Source organism: Erigeron canadensis, chromosome 7 (genome assembly GCF_010389155.1).
Source record: "Erigeron canadensis isolate Cc75 chromosome 7, C_canadensis_v1, whole genome shotgun sequence".
Classification (NCBI taxonomy): domain Eukaryota; kingdom Viridiplantae; phylum Streptophyta; class Magnoliopsida; order Asterales; family Asteraceae; genus Erigeron; species Erigeron canadensis.
The window spans coordinates 32,055,834-32,078,012 of NC_057767.1; the positions used below are offsets into that span (position 1 = coordinate 32,055,834).

The following is a 22,179-nucleotide window of genomic DNA, read 5'->3' on the forward strand; positions in this document are numbered from 1 at the left end:
AATGCATGGAAAGAAACTCAGTAAAAAACACGCAATAGATCATTATTGACTTTTATAAATGACTTGCACATCTATTTAATTATTTAAATGTTTATATGTAAATAATAAATTGTTTGTGTGTTATAATTTTATTTATGCTTTTATATAAAAATAACTGTATCATTAAATTTGATACGATGGAAATCAAATCAGAAGTTATTTTAAGGTAAAAAAAAATTGTTTTTTATTTTTATCACTGATGCAGTTTTTTATGCAATCAAATGACTCAAAACAATAAAGATGAATCAAAGACATAAATTGAACCAAAAGGGTTCTAAGAACACACGTTCTCTATTTCTAATTATAAAACTTAAAACTGATCATAAACATTCTCGACCCTAATACTTATACAGTTATACTAATCCTAACACCAATAAAATAAGAAACAAATCAAGTCATAATTATCATAATAAATAAAAAGATAACTTATTAAAATAAAAAATTGTTTACTTAAAATATAAGATAACTTGAATTAAACCCCTCTGCGGGTTAGGTCAAGCGGGTTATGGGTCTCCTGCATCATTCTCTCCCTTTTCGAAAAAACTCGTCCTCGAGTTTTGCCTCCGGGTTAAGGCTACATGCACCGTCAACCCCCACCTTTAAAACTCCATGCAAAGTGTCAAAAAAGAATTTCATGCGATGCAACTTACCATCCAATGTTTCTTGACAGAAATGGAAGGGGTGGTGTCAAAAATACAACGTCGCTAAAGAATCCATCTAACTCAATTAACGTAAACCACCATTTTTCCTTTTTAGCTCCACTAATAGTTCGGTCACGAAAGAGTCTTTTGATGACGCGGCAACAGAAAAGTTGTCTGCAATTATCGCCTTTTGAACCAAAACCGCTTGGATCAAATGGAACCACCTTGTGTCTCTTGTTCAATTGCCGTAAAACCTCACCCTGTCCGCTTCAAGCGTGTGTAAGTTGGATTGGCGGGTCCCTGGTCTATCCGGCTTCCAAGTCGATTTGCTCTACCGTCGAACATGAGATCGGCTACAACTTGGCAAATCTTAGATTTTATCTTCCAATACGAACTAGATCTATACCCGATAGGTGACCGGGTCAACCCACCAAAACCCATATGACTTGAAGTCAACCCATCAATTTATCAATCCATCAACTCATATGACTTGAAATCAATACTCATATCTATTTAACCCGACAAACCAATTTTTTTAAGTTGGTGATTGGGTATGGGTTTACGGATTGAGAGATCTAGATTGAGATTTCAAACTTGATATTGATATCAGTTCGAGTTCATTTTGAATATTATCTGTAACACCCCAACAAGGCGGAATAATGGGATATCACAAGAAAAGCGCAACACGACATGGAAATTAAGTAGAGACAAATCTAGATGCATTAAATGGATTGGGAATCCCTACAAGCTAGTCAATTACAAATCCGAGACCATACAAAAATGCACAAGGAGCACGACCATCAAACATTTACAAAAGAGAGTACAAAAGATGGTATATCCTAAGCATAACCCATAAGCAGGGACAATGAATCACGGATCCACAGTAAAGTCCAAGTCCAATCCTAGCATGCAAACAATCAATTATCATCCAACACGTCTTTGATTCACCTGTTCACCTGAAAAGTGTACTAAAACGGGTCAACATAAAGTTGGTGAGTTCGTAGGTTTAAATAATAAAGTTAGTGTGTCGGGATAACAACCGTTAACGATATACGAGGATTAATAGCGTTCAATAACGTGGGCTCAACAACCCAATACGTGAGTATAAAGATACCCATAACGTAAGTATAAAGATACCCATAACGTGAGTATAAAGATACCCATAACGTGAGTATAAAGATACCCATAACGTGAGTATAAAGATACCCATAACGTGAGTATAAAGATACCCATAACGTGAGTATAAAGATACCCATAACGTGAGTATAAAGATACCCATAACGTGGATTTAACAATCCATAATGTGAATTTAACAACCCATAACATGAGTATAAAGATACTCATAACGTGGATTTAACAATCCATAACGTAAGTATATATATGTGATAAACGTTTCAATAACACATATCGCAAGCAAATAATTAAGTAGTTATCATTTCGTTCAATATCATAATCAAACGTATCAACCGACAAGCATTTAACAAACGAGTACACTTTCCACCCCAAATAAAGTAAACGTAGGGGCTACGAAACTCACTTTGGCCTCTAGAAGTCGTTAGAAGGAGATTAAGCAGACGAACGGGGAGCACAACGATCACAAACCTATTACATCAACATCTTATCATCACATTATATCCTAAACTATGCCACATTCCCAAGGATGGTTTGTAAAATGAATTTAGAACATTTGGTTAAAGATATAAAGGTTTTGATTGAACACAAGTTGAGGTTTGACACTAAATCCGGACGTAGAAATCAAAGTGTTACACGTGCCTTGTTATGGATCATTAAGATGTAATAATGAGTTTGGGTTAAGCAACTAAGGTTTAAACACTTTAGAACACTAAATATACATGATTAGCAAATATGTGACACGTAGGAAAAGCATGTGGCACATAGTTGGCTTTTTCAGATTTTTGGGCAAATATGTGGCACATGCTTACATGCATGTGGCGCATGTTTGACCTGTTCAGACTTTCACAAAAACTGTGGAACATCATTACTCAATGTGGCACATATTTAGCTTTTTCAAATCTTTGGAAAAATGTGGCACATGCATACCTGCATGTGCCGCATATTTGACTCTGTTCGAACTTTACACTAAAACTGTGGCACATCATTACTCGATGTGGCATAACTGGGCATGTTCTTGCTCAAAACGGATTTCAACACTAAAATTGACCTATGAACGATTTTGGAAGTGCAAATACTCATTTTTAAGCATCATAAACAGATATAAACATAACCCATAACAAAATTCCGTTCAAAACCATCTTAATTCAACCAAAACCCTAAATGAAACCCTAGTTTGACTCAAATGCGGTTTTGACTCGATTCTTGACCCAAAAACGTTTAGATTCAACTAGAGACACGTTCAACAACATAAAATGATGAATATAAGGTAGCTTTAACTTACCAAATCTTCCACAAGCTTCTAACCCGTATTTGAGCTATAAAAGAAGATTTTTTGCACTTTGAGGTTTGGTCTTTTGATATGATGATTAGGTGATGATAATGATGATGAATTTATTGCAAATCTAGTTAGGGATGTCATTAAATTAACTCAAGAATTTAGAGAGATAGAGAGATGAGTTGTTGGTGCATTTAGTGAGAGATGAGAAAGAGAGAAAGTGTAAGAATTGAATGGATGGATGATTGGGAGGATAGGGTTGGGTCATGGGTGGTTCATGGATCATGGGTCGACCCATGGATCACCCGATTACATTTCTAGTCAATTTTTAACGTCACATTACGTCATAAAACCAATAAATACGACCACATAGCCTCGTCTAGTATAAATACACGTTTCTAACTCATACATAAATACATGAACTATTTAAATCCGTTAGCATAATAAATCATTTAGCACGTTCGGGTCAACGAGTCGAAAATCAATTAAGCCACAAAGTCATGGAATTAAATCAAGATTATCCACGTTTAATATACGTTAATACGAGTCAAAAATCACAAATGTTACATTATGAATCCATAAACTGAACTCGTCAACCGCAATTAACTATTTTATAAATATATTTTGGTTACTATTTTATATTCTGTTGGATATTTTAGCGATATCAATGTTCTGTAGTGGTATTGGATTAACTTATCCAATGGTTGATCTTAATATTCAGTTAGTCGGGTAGGTGATGCGGGAGTGCGGACTCGACAATGTATATTAAGATGGTTGCGTATCAATGGTTTCGCGGTTGAATAAATATTACAAGTTAATATTATGTGCTTAATATTAATATTAAGTATTTAATATTACAATATGTATACGTCCATTTTTGAGATACTAGGATCGTTCCATATTTGGAAGGAATGGACACACACAAAATAGAACCGTCCAACCATTTGAGAAATGGTTCTCTCTTCCGTTTTTGCGAGACACACAAATACAAACATCAAGTTTGTATGAAAAACGGTTGGTTTCTTTCCATTGATACACAAGACGAACCATCGAATACTTTTGGTACAAGATTTCCCAATGAATCAAAATCTAGTTCTTGAATGGGATCCGATCAAACATTTGGGTGTACCTCCAAATGGTTTGTTCTGAAAGTGATTACACGATTCTGGTTCCTATTCAAGTTATTTATTTATTTTGTTGATCGGGTTACGGAAACAAGAACAGGTTTGCATACTATACGGGATCAAATAGGTATGCATTTCTGTCATATCCCCAACATATTCTTGACCAAGATTTTCAATTAATGAATTTAATGACTTGCCTTGAGAACATTTAGTAACTTCAGGATTACTTTGGGAATGTGAATATTGGTTTTACAAAACAATTGATTCACAGTGAACATGATTTGTAATTTGAGATTCATGAGAATCAATGTCAACACCTCCATCCTTATTTTTATTTATAAGTCCAATGGGAAACAAGATAGATGGATTATTTAGAACACCAATATACGAACTATCATCCTTTTCTATCAACCTTTCATCTAAATTTTTCTGAATTTGAACATCAATAAAACGTGATGACATAAACAAACCTGAATCATTATTCTTGCGTTCTATGGCACTCATAGCAAGATTATGTTGAACCAACAACTTCCTCTTCTGATATTCTGTTCTGGCCACTCGAGAAGAAGACTGATGAGATGATGTAAAAGACACAGAAGCTTCTTTGTTTTCTCTACAAATCACTTGTTGAAAACAGATCAGAACAGGAGCAACATTTCCAGAACCTTCTGTCGTCTCATCATTAACACACAGATCAAATCCAAACCAAAAATACCATTATTCAATTCGTCACCGTATACATCATACATGGGTTGTGAATCATAGATAAAATCGTCATTGGTAAGATATGTTGAGTCTTGGATTCGCTGATAAGACTTGTTCGCTGACGTGTGTCGTCAGCGAGTCATCAGCGAGTCTTATGACTCTCTTCAGCGGGTTGTATGTTGCCCAAATTGTTTGTCATGACGAGAAGAATTCAAACCAGATGAAGACAAAAGCCACATGGTGGTTCTTTCAATTGTAGTTTTGCTTTGAATGGCAAAGGTACAGTTGGGACCAAAACAAGGGTTTTCTATTTCATACCCGTTTTGGTAAAGAAGACAAAGGCTTCTGGTTCCAAGTACATCGAGCCAATAGAAGATCGACAACCACCATCAAGTCACTATCAATGCAAGGCTGTGTTGCCCTAATTCTCCTCTATAAAAGGCAACACAGCCGCAACACATAAAAAGTGTGTTTGTCACCATAAAAAGTGTGTGTCACTTTGTTTGTAATTGTTTAAGTTTGTAGTGTGTCTAGACTTAGCAATTACTTTGTTTATTTGTATTCTTGTAAGTCAAGTTTGTAATATCGACCATGTATTCATCGTTTAATCAATGATACATATGATTAGACTTGCTTAGATCTTTTGCATTTGAACTTGTTATTGTTCTTGTTGTTTACTTTCTTCCCTTTACTTTCTGCCTAGATAGTCTTAATACAAGTGTGCATTCTTGGACCATCAAGATACTCCTCGTCCCCAGTGGACTCGTCCCAGACGGGTTCAGCCGGTTTCGTTTCCTCCAATGCCGACGATGATACTAATCTCAATCCAGGGACTAGGTGTTGTAGTCATTCAACTCGATCAACTTCTCCCAATCCAGGGCTAAGCCATACGAGTTAGCCCTACGATTCGCTGGGGCTGCTCAACCTTACGATCAAACAGGTCCTAAACACCTCTAACGTTGCCTCTGTCGACGACTCTACGATAAAGATGTCCACTTCCACAACGAGCCATTTGAACAACCATAGCTCTGATACCAACTGATGTAGTTTCTTATGCAATCAAATGACTCAAAACACTAAGGATGAATCAAAGACATAAATTGAACCAAGAGGGTTCTAAGAACACACGTTCTCTATTTTTTATTATAAAACTCAAAACTGATCATTCTCCACCCTAATACTTATACTAATCCTAACACCAATAAAATAGGAAACAAATCAAGTCATAATTATCCTAATAAATAAAAAGATAACTTATTAAAATAAAAGATTATTTACTTAAAATATAAGATAACTTGAATTAAACCCCACTGCGGGTTAAGTCAAGCGGGTTACGGGTCTCATGCATCATTTACCTTGTTTTTTTCATTTCTAACTTTTTTTTCCTTCTAAATAGACACAATTTAAAAAATTAAAAGAAAATGAGAAAAGCTAAAAATAATTAAGGCCGACATTTACTGTTATTGGCGGGATAACAAATATTAACAGTGTTCTTATTTAAATGAATTTGTAAAAGAAAGGAGAAAAACTCAAATGAAAGGTAACCATTAAGTAAAAGCTAGCTAAAAGAAACCTTAAAATGCGAAGATATAGTACGTGCTGCTACAATAGATAAGTGCCAAGCTGGATTTTTAAATTTTTATTTTAACCCTTTTATTATTAAAAATCACATGATGGATTATGATTTATTGATAGTGAGAGGGAAAAAAAAAACAGGGGTTAAGTGTTTGTTTGTTGTAAGTTCCATCAATTTTCCATTAAGTAACTATTATAAGGGATTAAAACAAATAATATATCTTTTTAATTAATATTTTAAATTTTTTTTGAAACTTCAAAATCATGTGAGAAAATTAAGAAAGGCAATCTAGGAAAAAAGTTACTGGAATCCTCAATATTTTGATGGTTTTAAGAAGATATATTACATATATTTATCGGAACCTATAGTATGATATTATAATTACCAATGGGTTGATAGCCTACGGGCTACGGGTAAGTTATTTGACTATTCTTTCCTAAGTTCGGTCTTACTCTTTACATTTCTCGCTTACATATATATATGAATATATATTTAAATTGTAGATGAAATATTTGGAGATTCCGTTGATGGAAATAAGGCGTGCCACCAATTATTTTGATGACGCATGTATTGTAGGGTCTGGTGGGTTTGGTACAGTGTACAAAGGAGTACTCAATGTTTTAGAAATCCAAAGTGTGCCGTCAATTAAAGGGAAATCTAAAGATGAACTTCCTAGGGTGAGTAAAACTGTTGCAATTAAACGGCTCTCAAAGAAAGGAGATGAACAAGCTGAAAAAGGATTTCAAACTGAAATTGAATTGCTTACAAGTTATAACCATCCAAACGTAGTCTCTCTTCTTGGATTTTATAGAGAAGCCAATGAAATGATTCTTATTTATGAGTTTGCTTCAAAAGGAAGCCTCAGTGATTATCTACGAAGCAAACTCAGTCTTACTTGGTCGCACAGAATACAAATTTGCCTTCAAGTTGCTCAAGGAATTAATTACCTTCACACTAACACGATAATACATCGAGATATAAAGAGTCAGAACATTTTGTTGGACGAGAATCTAAATGCAAAGGTTGCTGACTTTGGGCTCTCCACATTACGCCCTACGGCCGATGGAGGAAAGAGCACTATTCTTACCCAAAATCTTGCAGGCACAGAAGTGTACATGGATCCAGAATATCTTGCGACAAACAAATATAAAAAGGAATCTGATATTTATTCTTTTGGAGTGGTTTTATTTGAGGTGCTGTCTGGTAAAATGGCTTTTGATAGTACTTACATGAGGGAGAATGACTATGGACTTGCTCCCATTGTGCGGAGACGGTTCAACGATGGAACATTGATGGATTTAATTGATCCTAAAATGTTGGAAGATGATGAACACACTTTTACTCTAAATAAAGGACCCACTCAAAATTCTTATAATTTGTTTTCAAAAGTTGGATATGAATGTCTGGCAAAAACTCAAGCAGAACGTCCAAAAATGGAGGATGTCATAAAAACACTTCAAGATGCATTAGAGGTTCAAGTAAGTTAACTTTTCAATACACGTTTCTATTCTTCATTTTGATCGCTTTTAGCAAGTAGTGTGTGTATCCATTACCAGCATGTATATAGACTACAACATTACACTCTTCTTTTCTAACACAACTTTTGACAGGGGGAAACCGTGGTACTCTCAAAGTTTCGACTCAGTAGCATTGTGTCCGCAACCCAGAATTTTACCAAAACATACATGGGGTCAGATATATACAGTAAGGTGTACAAGGCACAACTCGATCTATTTGGAAGTAACAGTTTGCTGGCAACAAAAGGGAAGAATACCGGTGAAGAACCGTCCATCGGTGTAGCTATTAAACATATCTCAGGTAGAGTAGATGAGTATGAAGAATGGTATTTTTCAGAAATTGAAATGCATACTAGATTTAAGCATCCCAACGTAGTCCCTCTTCTTGGCATTTGCTACGAAGGCGATAATATGCTTCTTGTTTTTGAGCATGCTTCTGATGAAAGCCTTGATGACTATCTGAGAGACGACACTGATTGTTGGAAAAAGTGAGTATTTTCCTAACTTTGGACATCAATAAATATATGATCGAATGACATATATTGAGAACCTTTTGATGTGTGTGTAGTCTCTGGCTAAGACTATACAATAAATTAAGATATGTCCAAATTAAGTTAAAAGTGAATGAATGTCAATCTCAAAGGTGTGTTAATTGCAAAATTGGAAGTAAAACTTCATAACGTATGATTTATGTATATCATAATTATGTGCAAGTTGAAAGTGAAATTCACTAATACGTATTCCATAACGTATAATAAATTGCAATTAACATTACACCAATTTATTGATATTGATTATGAAATGAGTTTCATTTCTATTTGGTGTGTATAAAAGGACCATTTTGGTTCTTGGAAGAATATATGAAAAATACATGAATTATATGAGAAAAACACACACATAGAAAACTCACTATAATTCTCTGAAATAGCATCCCATCCCCGTGTTCCGTTCATCTTTCAGGCAAGTGTTTAAGTCCGGTAGTACTCTGTTTTGAGCCGGTGTACCCTGGGAACAGACGACGAATCTGTTTAAGGGAATTGTGTCAAACACAAGCCCGGTTCCTTTACGGTTATTGTTATTGTTTTGTTATCTTTTACAGGATTAGAACCCGTTGTTGCTCATATTCGGTTTCACATCATATTCTTGTTATTTTACTTTGCTTATTTATTTTTATTGTATATTGTAAAAGTAAAGTAATGACAAATATTTTATTCAGAATTTCCAACACTGATAACATGAGTAAGCATACATGGATAGAGCGTCTACATCAGTGTCTTGGGATTGCACATGGAATCAATCATCTACACACCCTCACGGACCAGGGCAAGCAAGACATCATACACATTGATATAAGGAGTGCCAACATTCTGCTTGGAAAGAGTAGGGAAGCGAAGATTGCTTACTTTGGGTTCTCGAAATTACTCCCACCAAATCAAGAGGCGAGCACCGACACCACAAATGATAACGTACGCACAAAAGTGTACTGCTGCCCTGCAGAATATCAAAAGACTGATGAACTGAAAAAACAATCAGATATCTACTCCTTTGGAGTGGTGCTGTTTGAGATCTTTTGTGGGAGGTTAGCGTATGATCCAATTTACATAGTTGAAAATGACAATGGGCTTGCAACCATTGCTCGCCGATGCTTCGGTGATGGAACAATAATGAAAATGATAGATCCTGCGCTAAAGGAAGAAAGTGTAGAAGACATATTAACTTCAAATAGAGAACCTATTTTAGATTCCGTGGCCGCATATATAAGAATTGCCAATCAATGTTTGGCAGAAAATCAAGCAGAGCGTCCAACCATGGAAATTGTCATCAAAGAACTAGAGAGAGCTCTTAACATTCAAGTAAGTAAATGGTTTTAATGTCTGACACTCCTTTTTTTCTTGCTTATTGTTGATTTGTAATTAAGTATACATCATGAGCCCGACATGAGCCCGAAAATCCTCCTTCTCTTTCTCCTTCTCCTTCTCCTCCTCCTCCTCCTCCTCCTCCTCCTTATCCTTCTTTGCCACATTATCGTCATGTCGCCTCTTCTTCCCCAAGAACACTCCAAACTGATATCCCCATGAAAAGTCAACTCCTTCTTTGCCACATTATCGTCATGTCGCCTCTTCTTCCCCAAGAACACTCCAAACTGATATCCCCATGAAAAGTCAACTTTGTAAAAAATAGAATTGAGTAGAGATGAGTAAAGAGCATACTTTCTATAATGAAGAATTTTAAAACACCTCTTTATGCATTATAAGGGAATATAGCTAGACTTATACATTATAAAGAGAATGGATAGATAGATATATATTGATCTTAATATCCATGCGAGATGCACGATTTGTGCTAAGTTATGAATAATACTGTATGTGTTGCATGTCTTAATTTATTTATTACATGCGCGATAAAAGGTTAATTTGTCTGTCTATTTAATAATAATTTTTGGTATTTTAGTTGTTGAAGCTGATTAAATGTCACTTGATCCACAGGAAAACTTCATAAAAGCTCTCCAAATTTCATTGAAAGACGTTGAATTTGCCACAGGGAACTTTAGTCAAAAGAATTGTTTTGGAAGTGGGGGATATTGGAAGGCATACAAAGGAGAACTTCGGCATTCTAATGCTAAGTTAGCTAGTGCCAGTGCCAGTGCCAGTGCCAGTAAGAGTGTCGATCCCAGTTCTAGTGCCGGTGCCAGTGACGCCAATGCCAACACAACTTTCATTGTTGCAAAACGGTGGGATAGCAAGACTACTCAAGGAGATCATCAATTTCGGACAGAACTGAGTGTTATTATCAAACGTAAACATGAGAATATCATTCGTCTCGTAGGCTATTGTCATGAAATGGATGAAAGGATAATCGTTTATGAGCAAGCATCTAAGGGAGGTCTCAATATATATTTGAATGATGCTACTTTAACATGGATGACGAGGCTCAAGATATGCATAGATGTTGCACGCGCATTGGAATTTCTTCATGGAGGTGATGGAATGCTAAAGAAGGTAGTACATAGGAACATCCAAAGCTCTGCCATTTTACTATATGATGACTGGAAGGCAAAAATTTCAAATTTGGAGATATCATCACTAGAGTCACTACAACAGGACATGGAACATGTGAACAATAATACTTATGGTGCATTAGGCTATCTTGACCCCGTATATAAAAAAGGTTACTTAACAGAAAAATCAGATATATATTCGTATGGTGTCGTTATGTTTGAGATATTGTGTGGACAATTGGCTTGGTCTGAAGGCTTTGAAGATCACTCTGAGTCTCTTGGCCCTTTGGCTAAAAGGAACTATGAAGAAGGAAAACTTGATGAGATGGTGTTTAAGGGTATAAAGGAACAAATAGGTCCTGAATCGATGGCAATTTATGCAGATATCGCGTATCAATGCTTGCATGATATCGGAGACAAACGGCCAACGGCAGGCGAAGTAGTATTACAACTCAACAAAGTATTGGACCTTCAAGTAAGTTATCATTGCTGTTTTCACTAATTTATATCTAATACTATTAATCTAATACTATTAAAAATATATAGCATTTGAGTATGGGCTGTTACACACCAACTTGGGTGGAAAAACTCATCACATAATAAATTTTAATACATAAAAAAACACAAGGGCCCAATTTTAGATTCAAAATACTAAAAATTAGCATATGAAAAGTGTTTCACCAAAATTGGGCGTGTAACAACCTCAGCTTCACTTTTCCCTATATATATAATTTCTGTTTCAATATAATAAGCAGCAATCAATTATTTGTTTGTTAATTATGTGTTAAATGAACCGACTAAATATCGTTTAATTTATTACAATAACCTTCGTATCCTATGAGAATAATTTTGGAGTTATCTAGAACAAAGGAAAGTTGAAAGTTATAGTACGTATCCAAGAGTTTTCAGTTCAGCACTAAACGATATCAAGTTCTAAACAAAAAACACCCTCCAGTTCTGTAACACTTTGGAAACCAAAATCAGGGGGAACAAAGCTGGTTTCAAGCGAAATTTATCATTCTCTAGTTAGTTTCAATTATTACTTTTATCTATATTCTTATTATGTTATTAAACATCTAGGAATCATTACCTACGGGCTTTAAAAGGATTGTTATAAAAAGTTGAAGTTAATTAGTGATTTTCATTATGTAAGTGATCAAAATAATTAGGAGGATGTGAACCCATAACTATGGTGTCTTAATCAAGTTCATTTGGATGTATTAAAGTTGAGTCAAAACTTGGTTATGTTAGAAATTCACTAACAATGATCATGGGCCTTAGTTAAAAACTAATTGTGGGTTTTGAAAGGCATTAATTATGTACTTAGCACATTGGTAAGCTGTTATTAGGATGAATGTTAAGGTGCTTAGAGCTGGAACAGTCATGTGTGAATTTCCAATCCTAAGTCGAGTCATTGAGTATATGGCACTTAACTTGGTGTAAACTGGATCATACGGAATTGTATTACATACTTGTAAAAGATTTCATAGCATTGAGATGTTGGCTATATATAAGGAAGTTATTTGTTGCCACCTGTATATGTTAATTTTGTTATGTGATAGTTAAGTTATGTAGCATGGCATAATATAACATGGCAGCATAGATCCATAGAAATATGCAGATTAGATTATAATGGTGGACATTATGGCAATTCAATGTACATCATGGCAGTCCGATGTACTTTATAGCAGTACGTAAATTATATGTTTAATTTCTATATATTCACTAAGTGTAATGCATAACCCGTTAGTGGTGTTATTTTCTGTAGGTCCAAGCAGTTCAAAACCTAAGACCTAAGGTTGAGCAACGGGACGGCAAGGGGGTCCAGAGGGAATGAGATGGATTGCTTTTGTGGATGAGTGTGCTAGTGTCCCATTTTAATTGCCATTGATTTATTAACATGTTAGACATGCTCAATTTGTATGTAAAAGTTAACTGGGTTGTTTTTAAGTTATAAAGTGTGAAATGGATAGTTGTTGTAAACATGGGATATGGTCGTCTTGGATTAGTTGCAAAAACATGTTTTGGTTCTATATGAAATGCAGAACTGTTTTCGTTACAGATGGGTATTGTCAAGTTTGATTCTGTATGTGCATGTAACAGGGTTGAATGCATTACTTCTTAATCGGGTTGACCTTGACCAACTAATATATCGGGTCCTACAATCGGGCCACTCTCGCCATAATAGGCGGGTTTGGGATACTGGAGGGAACGACCGGGTATTTTCAGTGGCCTCCTGCGGAAAATTCCACCAAAAATCTGTTGGGCATGCCTGAAAGGCTGAAAGGTTGGATGGAACAAATGTGGTGGTACCATGTTGCGACGTGTAAAGAAATTCCTGAATCAGTTGTCCATCTGTTGATTGCGTGTCGTGTTGCATCAATAATCTGGCAAAGTATTAGTGATTGGTGCAAAATCCCACCCAATTTTTTCTGGGGGTACAATTTATTGTCCCTTATGGACCAGTTTCCAAAGATTTGTTAATTCTATTGTTCTTATCGCTTGCTGGACAATAAAGAGAGTCAGAATCGAGCTTCTATTTACTGGGGTTCGATGATATACTGTCCTTGGGGTTTTTTGGACTAAGAACTGGATGCCGAAAATAAAGTTAAAATGCGTGAACTGGTTGAATTTTAGCTTCATGTAATTACTGGATTTTAAGTGTGTATAACACTGTTGGGATTCTTTTCGTTGATTATTGAAATATACATTCCGAAAAAATTGATATATCCTTTTGCTTTATATACTAAAATCTTTTTCATTCCTCATTCTACAATAATCACACCAATTAGATTAGATATTGTTGTTGATTAGTAAAGTACTCATATACAAACAATGTATTTGAATTTTGAAATATTTCTATTTTTTATGCCACACTCATGAGCTAAAGTTAGATGAGTCAAACATGTTAGAATGCATAGAATCTCCTAAAGGAGTTCATTCAAGATAATATATGTAACATTCGCGATCTTTGACTACTTAATTTGACTTGTATTTGACGTGTTTAAACGTGACTAAATGCTACGAATATATTATATTCACGATTTATGAAATTCCATTTACTTGACTCGTTGACTATTTCGTGATGATGACTAGCCAATTTAGTTAGTCATTTTACTTGCGGTTTTATTTGACGGTTTAATAACGTATAATATGCTAGACGAGACTTGATGGTTATGTGAGTTTATTGGTGACATAAGACAGACTTGCTATTTGGCTAGAAACGAAATTTGGGTTGACCCGTTGACCCGTTTGCTCGACCCATTTGATCCATATGACCCAACCCTACCCATTTCTCCTAAAACTCTTACACTCTCACCCACATTTACTCTCTTAACCTCTCTCTCACTAAATGCACCCAACACGTCTCCTCACTCTCTCTAAATTCTTGAGTTAATTAATGTCATCCAAGCTAGAGTTGTAATAAATTCTTCTTCATCATCATCAACTAAACATCATATCGAAAGATCAAGTTTCCAAGTGCAAGAAATCTCCATTTCTAGCTCAATTCCGTATTTGAAGGCTTTTGGAAGATTTAGTAAGTTAAAACTATCTCATATTAACCAACTTTATGTTGTTGAAGGTGTCTCTACTCAAATCTAAACGTTTTTGTGCCATGAATCAAGTCAAAACCGGATTTGAGTCGAATTAGGGTTTCAATTAGGTTTTTGGTTGAATTTGAGGTGAATTCGGATTTGTATGATGTTATGGATGGATTTTTGTTGTGGGTTTTGTTTCCACATGTTTGATACACTAAAAATGAGTATTGTAGCTTCCATAATCGATTTTACAAGTCAAAATTGTGTTTTGGGTTGGAATTGAGGTGTGTTTGGCTCGTCCTTGTTGCTAAAGCTGATCTGGGCTGACTGCGACGCAGCCATGGAGGCTGCTGCACAGTGGGGCTGAGCTGAATTGGGTTGCAACGCAGCAAAACTAGCTGCGAAGCAGTTAAAGTTCCTGTTCTGAAACTGCGGCACAGTCTCATTGATGCGACGCTATGGGACCCCTTCAGCCCGAATATTTTCCTAGCTTCGTTTCTAACGTCCTAAGATAGTCCCGACCTTTCTGGAATGTACTCATATGACCTTATTGGTGTCTTACACATGACAAACTAGTCGTTCAAAGTCATGAGTTACTTTTGGAACCAAACTTGAGATTTTAACTCAAACTATATACATATATACTTATAACTTTTGATTCGTAAGTCCAAGTGAGTCATATGACCTATCGTTGGAATAGTAAGAGAGTCTAGTTTCTTGTGATAACATTCATGTGGGATGAATCTTCCTACATTTCTAAAAATATCGAGTCTAAGGTTATTAGAGTTGAAACTGATTGTAATGTGATGTACATTGATAGGTTGTGGACACGTGGCGATCGTTGAACATTTATAACCCGATTTTTACTTGTCGTTTTGCTTGGAAAACAAGGGGAGTTTCGTAGCTCAATTTTCTCTTACATTTTGGGGTGAAAAGTGTACTCAGTTTACTTAAACATTTTGATGATTTATTTGAAATGATTGATACTAGTAATGATTTGTTTGAACATAAATGCTTGTCTTCCATAAATGAAAGATTAATTAAATATGTTTAACCTCTTTCTGTGACAATTCCAGCCATAGAGGATTTCTCGCCAGGTTTAACCACAGCCAAAGCACCAACATTGTGTTGTGTCATCTGCAATACATGTTTTCATTTGGTCATGATATCGTATATGAACAATTTACATGTATATAATATTGGTGTATGTTAGCAGTTAGCGTATGAAGCATAGAATGGCATTACTGACTTGACAGCGTCATACACAGATTCATCAGCGGTGCACCATAGCCACGAGCGATCAGCACCTTTTCCCTACAAGCAAACCAAAAACAAATAATTAAGTTTAGGTAGAGTTTAAAAGTCGATATGTCTCCACATAAGTGTGTTGCTCATACTCAAATAACTTCCAGTAGCTTTTGCCTCTTTGGACTGCATTGTAGCCCCGACCATTATGAAGTCAACCTTATGCTACATATGTAGCTGTATCAAAATACAATGAGGCATCAAAGAAAAGATAGCATAAAACCTCAATGCTTTTCGAAACACATTTTCATAACTTCAGAGCTTAATACGATATGTTTCGTTTCCAAAATTTGTTATGTTTTATATTTAGCGGGTCAAACAGCCAAAATCTATATATATTAGCTAAATGTAAAAGTTCATTTGAATAGCATAAAACCTCCGAAATCAGTTCATTTAAGATTGTTAGAATCCAACTAAATTAACTTTTGTAATGATTCCTGACACACTAATAATTTTTATAATACCGCCTGACCCGACCTTTGGAGCCAAATACATGTGACCCATTACAAAAATGGCCCATTCTCCATCCTATATATTTCATTGAGCGAAAGTTCTTAACATGTTGAATGACAAAAAGACATTCCATATACCTGTCAGTACCTGCATCACTTTCAAAATTTTGGTTGCAGGAGCTATGGTGATAAGTTTTTTCTATAACCAAAACCGTAAATTGATACTCCCTCCGTCCCACTAAAAGTGTCATGTTTTGAATTTCAAAGTCTTTATTCTTTATCTTTGACCTTAAATAATTTTATTTGTGTTTTTTAATATTTGATAAAATTTATATAAATTGATTGAGTTTTAGATATATTTTCATTAGGTTTAACTTTCATCAAGTATTATATAACAAAAATATATATATATTTAAGGTCAGAGTTATAAAATAAAGATTTTGAATATTGAAAATGATACACTTCTAGAGGTAATTAAATTATGTATATCTAATACCTCTTCGGTACTGATCGATCTAATCCAGGTTCTCTTGGACAATCTTTCAATATCCCCTAAAGAATGATTCTTCTGAGATGGCCTGCAGAACAGAACCTGTTGGGCATCATATCAATGTATGAAAAATAAAAACAAAAAACTAGGGGTGCATATAAAAGCTTTGTCTAAAATATTTCTGTTAATAAATCATATGTTTGACCTCTTTCTGTCATAATTCTAGCAATGATGGATCATATGGACCAACATTGTGTTGGGTCATCCGTAATACATGATTTCATTGGGTCATGACATCTGATATTCACCACTCACATGAATCATACACGGAAACGCCAAGGGTACAACAGAACCACAAGCCATTGACAACCTTATCCCTTTGCATGCAAGGCATATGAATTTTTTCAGCTTTTGGACGGGTATTAAGACTAGTTTTTATGTATATATCATTAATATGTATTCTTTGGATGTTGAATCGTTAAACAATTTTAGGTAATCTCTGTTAGTATGTGATCACGTAAAATGAACGTATGTCCGGAAATGATTTAAGCCTACAGGGTCACACGTCTCGATTCAAATATAGTTAATATTAATTGATTTATTGTAGGTGTAGTTTCTGAGCATCTTTTATTGTTCGTTGCAATACAATTCTAGAGGCTGGTCGTGATGAAGAGAAGGCTTCATCAAGGTTGCGATGACGTCATCATCACTTCGTGATGACGTTAGCACGAAGTCGCTATAGTTCGTGTGAAGGAGCTTAAAGCCCACGAACGAGATTGAAGTCCAGCCCGTTTAGCAACCTATATATAGAACACCTAGGTCTAGGGTTTCGGGGGATGATTTTAGTTGCAACAGATTTCGTCCAACGGATCGATGTAGAGATCTATACACCGTGTCCACCATGTAATTCATTATTATTGTCGTCTCCTTGATTGTAATCCGTAACATTGAGATGTTTTCAATACGGATTTATCATTGTATTGTAATCGAGATGACTGAATAATAAAGGAATTCGTTTTATATCTCTTGTTTTTTGTTCAATTCGTGTATTATATGTCCATTAATTTACAGAAACCTCAAAGTCGATTATGAATGGATTCCACACTTTCATAGTCGAATTCGTCGCGATTTGAACGGTCCTACTTGTTTCAACATTTATTAATTAATATGGATCACGAATAAAAAGTAAAGAGATAATTGTAATTAAATATGATTAGGGAAAGTTCTAGAAAAGCCCATAGGGGGCCAGCCTCCTTACTAGGTTTCCCAGTGAAACCCTAACTTGATTGCCAAGTTTGATTAAACCTATAAATACTAAAGCTAGGTTAATGGTTTTTCAAAACTACAATTCCAAGGGAATTAAACCCTAAATCTCTCCTCTCCCCCTCTCTTCTTTTGGACGGCCAAAGCAAGGAATAGGGTTTTCGGTTTTGAAAAAGAAGATCAAGCCAATGGTTGCTCGGTTCGTGATCAAGTACTAGCACACCTATATCGGTGGATCGTATGTGAAATCGTAGAGGGATTTACTTCAAATCCTTTTAAAGTTTCTTTACTTTATCATCTACATTAAGAGATATTCCTTAATCCTATTTCAAGGTTAATTATTTTATTAAATGGTTTGATTTGCTTCTGTTGCGTACCCATGAACAATGATATTTAGTTATATATTCCAACAAGTCCCTCATATTTTGTAATTCTTGCACCGTGGAATAATGTTGTTGATTGCTAAAATGAACGGTTCTTGAATTACAGGCCTTTTTATGGATTGATTTTCCTATCTACATGGCATGATGGAGAAAAAGATGGGCTTTTAGTAATCAAAGATCCAAATCCGAATTTAACTTTCGCTAGCCAGGTTGGATTACATAAATGTGGTTCTATCTATATCTATATATACATCTACATCTACATACATCTATGTCTATATTTACGAGATGGGTATCCGCGCAATGCGGTGGCGGCAACGGGTGGTGCTAGTGGCAGTAGTGGTAACGGTGTAGTTATTAATCTAAAAGTAATTGACGTAAATGGTACTTTAGTTATTTTCAGGTTAAGAGATGTACCTTTTGTAAATAAGCTTATTAAAAATATTATAGAGATATTATGTGGAAATATTTAAATTAATTAATAAAGGAGATAGATAGTTTGGATAAATATGACTGTAAACTATTTTAGGGATATATTGGGTTGATTTAGTGTATGAGTTAGAAATATGTTAAAAATTAAGGGTATTTTAGGTATTTTAAAGGGTAGTTTGTTTATTAATATATTATATAGATATAGATATCTATAATCTATAACTAGATTTTATACCCATGTCTAACACTGGATACGAGACTTACGATATTATCAATATTTGATCTTCATACATTTAAGTCATAAAAGCTTATAATTTTGAAGATATACAGTTCCAAGTGTAATAATTTGCAAGTTGTAGTACAATAATTACAGGTTCGTCACTGTCATTATTAGTTGAGACATATTGATAAAAAATTTTGCTGCAATCATTCCACAAGGTACATGTTACAATAATTTCTCTATTATAAAATTTTTTGAAACCAACTGTACTCTTAATGTGAGTATTATGAAAGATAATTAATAACTAAGATATAAACATACTTGTGATCTTGTACTTGGCATTCAAGTATATGTCTTTTATCATATTGCGGACCCATAACACGAAAAAGTTTATTTTCAATCACATGTCCTATGATAATTAGATTACAATTAGGATTGTTTTCACAATTTTTTATAACAATTAGGACTCTTGATTTGAGTGACAATTGTAACTTTAAACATTAATACACAAAACTAATATATAAAGAGGGAGAAAATTTTGTACCGTTTTTATTTAGAGATATAATAAATCTTGAATGGAGCTCATACTAATTTGGATTTATTATTCAAGTAACCCTTTGTTGTAAATCTTGTTTTATTCTGTGATCGTCTCATATTCTGTGATTCCTATTGTGTTTAGGATAAAGATATTGTATATCGTTATCTGTTATTGTGTTTAGGATAGGAATTTAGAGTTCATATTGTGTTTATATTAAATATTAAATTATATATTATATTTATAATTTATAAAAATATGTATTTATATGTGTATCTATATTTATTTGTATAATAAAAAGTTGAGAAAAGTCAAAATTGAAATTTTGAGAAAATCAAGAGATGTGATTATGCAGATTGTTTATAACAAAGATAAGATAATTTATTAAATATATAAATTTAAATGTAAAAATTGTAAGTAAAAGCAAACTTAAAAGAATATACTTTTAGAACATTGAACACATATATTGTATTTCATCTTTTGAAATAATTTTTTGTAGATAATGTTTCATATGTTGAAATTTTATTTTAATTGATTAAATGATTAAAATTTAAAAAAAAACATCCCAAGTTGATGGCTAAAAATAAATATAAATTAAATAGTATATTAAGAGAATATTGATGTGTCATATATTATACCATTTCTCACGTGACTTTAGAACCAATTATTCGTCATTTTGATAGTTTTATATCCGACTTTCGATGCTTTGAAGGTGTGTTGAGTGTTTTCAGGTTGGAAAATGATTAGACGAATGAATTGGTCAATTTTGATGAGTTAAGGAAGAAACGGGAGAAAGATTCGGGTGAAATCAAGCGAAAGATGAAGAAAACGAAATCTGGAAGTTGTAACTGCCGTTACATGGGTAACGGCCGTTACAGAGGTGGTTTGTGGATTCTCCTGTAACTGGCAGTTAAAGAACTAACGGCCGTTAGAAATTAACTGGAGTGTAACGGCCGTTAGTTTTGTAACGCCCGTTAGTTGTCAAGTTAAAGTGTAACGGCCAGTTAGTCCAGTAACGGCCGTTACACGCGTGTTTTGTACATAGGATCAGTTAGGAATCTGCACTTTTGGACGATTGGAAAAACATAATTTCATTAGTTTCTCATACTTAGGAATATTTTGGAGAAAACAAGTGATTAGGGTTTCGCCTATTTTCAGCTTTGGATTGTAATCATCATTGCTACCGGATTATCATCATTCATTTGGTATAATATGATTTCCTCTCTATTTGTTTGTTCTTGCGTTTCTAATATGAATAGCTAAATCTTAGCACCCGCTTGGGTAGTAAGCATGTCATAGGGTCGAATTGATGTTGCTTGTGAATGTTGAACAAGGTTTATATGTTTAATCGAAGATCCACATTTATTTGGATTTAAATATTGTTTTCAACTTTTATATTAATTAATTGATGATTGTAATTAGAAGTTCGGGAGAAATCTATGTCATTGTCAATTGATTTATGAAATGGTTAATCGGTCTATAATTAACCTGAAATCGTTGGAGTTCGGGAGAAATCAACGATAAAGATTAAAAACAATTAAATTCATTTTGAATGTGTAAACGTCTATGATAGAGGGATCTGATTAGGCGAATAAGCAGTTGGGAGAAAGCTTTCAAAAGATTAAATCATAAAATCAACTCAGGATTTAATGCTTAACTGTTTAGAGGAGAAATTAAGTGCGGGAGCAATAATTATGTTTTGAGCAGTTGAAGTTTCAAGTATAACGGGAGTTCATCTTGTCTACTTTTTGAGTCGTTCAACAAATGCAAGTAATATTTAGACCCGATGATTGGCATGTGAGCTGATCCAAGTAGGTGTTCATTTCTAAATCTGTGTTAAGATTCAATCAATCAAATACTCTTTGCGATTAATCCTACGGGATTACTGACTTTCTTCACTAACTTTGCAACGTGACAATTCGGTCACAAAACCCCCCTTTTATCTGAATCATTTTATTGTAACAATTGCTTATTAAGTCCTTGTGTTCGACCTCGGTTTACCAAGTCAACTATATTGCATACGAACGGGTTCACTGCCCGCAAGTGTAGTAGTCAGTAACTAGGTATTTTCGTGTTCATAAATTTAAGACTAGAAAATACACATCAAGTTTTTGGCGTCGCTGCCGGGGACTTAATTTAAGTAGTTGTTTAGTTTTGTGATTCGACCCTTCCTTGCATTCATTTTTGAGGGAGTTAATTGTCTTTAATAGATAGATTTTATTTTTTGTTTTAATTTTACTTTGTAGTTTCTGGTGTGGTTAACGGTGTTTCTTGTGGTGTTTGTGTAGGTGCTTTGTAGTTGATGAACACAAGAGCCTCTGGTAGACCTTCGCTTAGTCCTCAATCTAATCCAGGGAAAGCCAGACGACGCTTACTCAGATCAGACAACACGGAGCCCTCAAACACCGGGAAACATAGACTCTAACACCGAAAACCGTGACCACCCGGACGTAGACTTGGATCAATATTACTCAAAGAGAGGTTCAACGTCCGAGGTGCGCTCAAGTCCTAAATTATCCGAAGGTAGTGGGTTGTTCAAAACTGGTGATA

General features: G+C 34.7%; 1 protein-coding gene across 1 annotated transcript; it reads left to right on the forward strand.

Annotated features, from left to right (window-relative positions):
* Positions 1-6,998: 6,998 nt before the first annotated feature.
* On the forward strand, positions 6,999-13,286 carry LOC122609332. Its single transcript, XM_043782382.1, has 5 exons — positions 6,999-7,973; positions 8,106-8,500; positions 9,229-9,865; positions 10,499-11,485; positions 13,056-13,286. Exons 1-5 carry the CDS (start codon positions 6,999-7,001, stop codon positions 13,284-13,286), a joined length of 3,225 nt encoding a protein of 1,074 aa, XP_043638317.1.
* Positions 13,287-22,179: the final 8,893 nt, after the last annotated feature.

Coding starts and splice junctions, on each gene's coding strand:
- LOC122609332 (XM_043782382.1), top strand. CDS start 6,999: ATGAAATATTTGGAGATTCCGTTGATGGAAATAAGGCGTGCCACCAAT. Junction 7,974..8,105: donor AAGATGCATTAGAGGTTCAA/GTAAGTTAACTT, acceptor AACTTTTGACAG/GGGGAAACCGTGGTACTCTC. Junction 8,501..9,228: donor GACACTGATTGTTGGAAAAA/GTGAGTATTTTC, acceptor TATTTTATTCAG/AATTTCCAACACTGATAACA.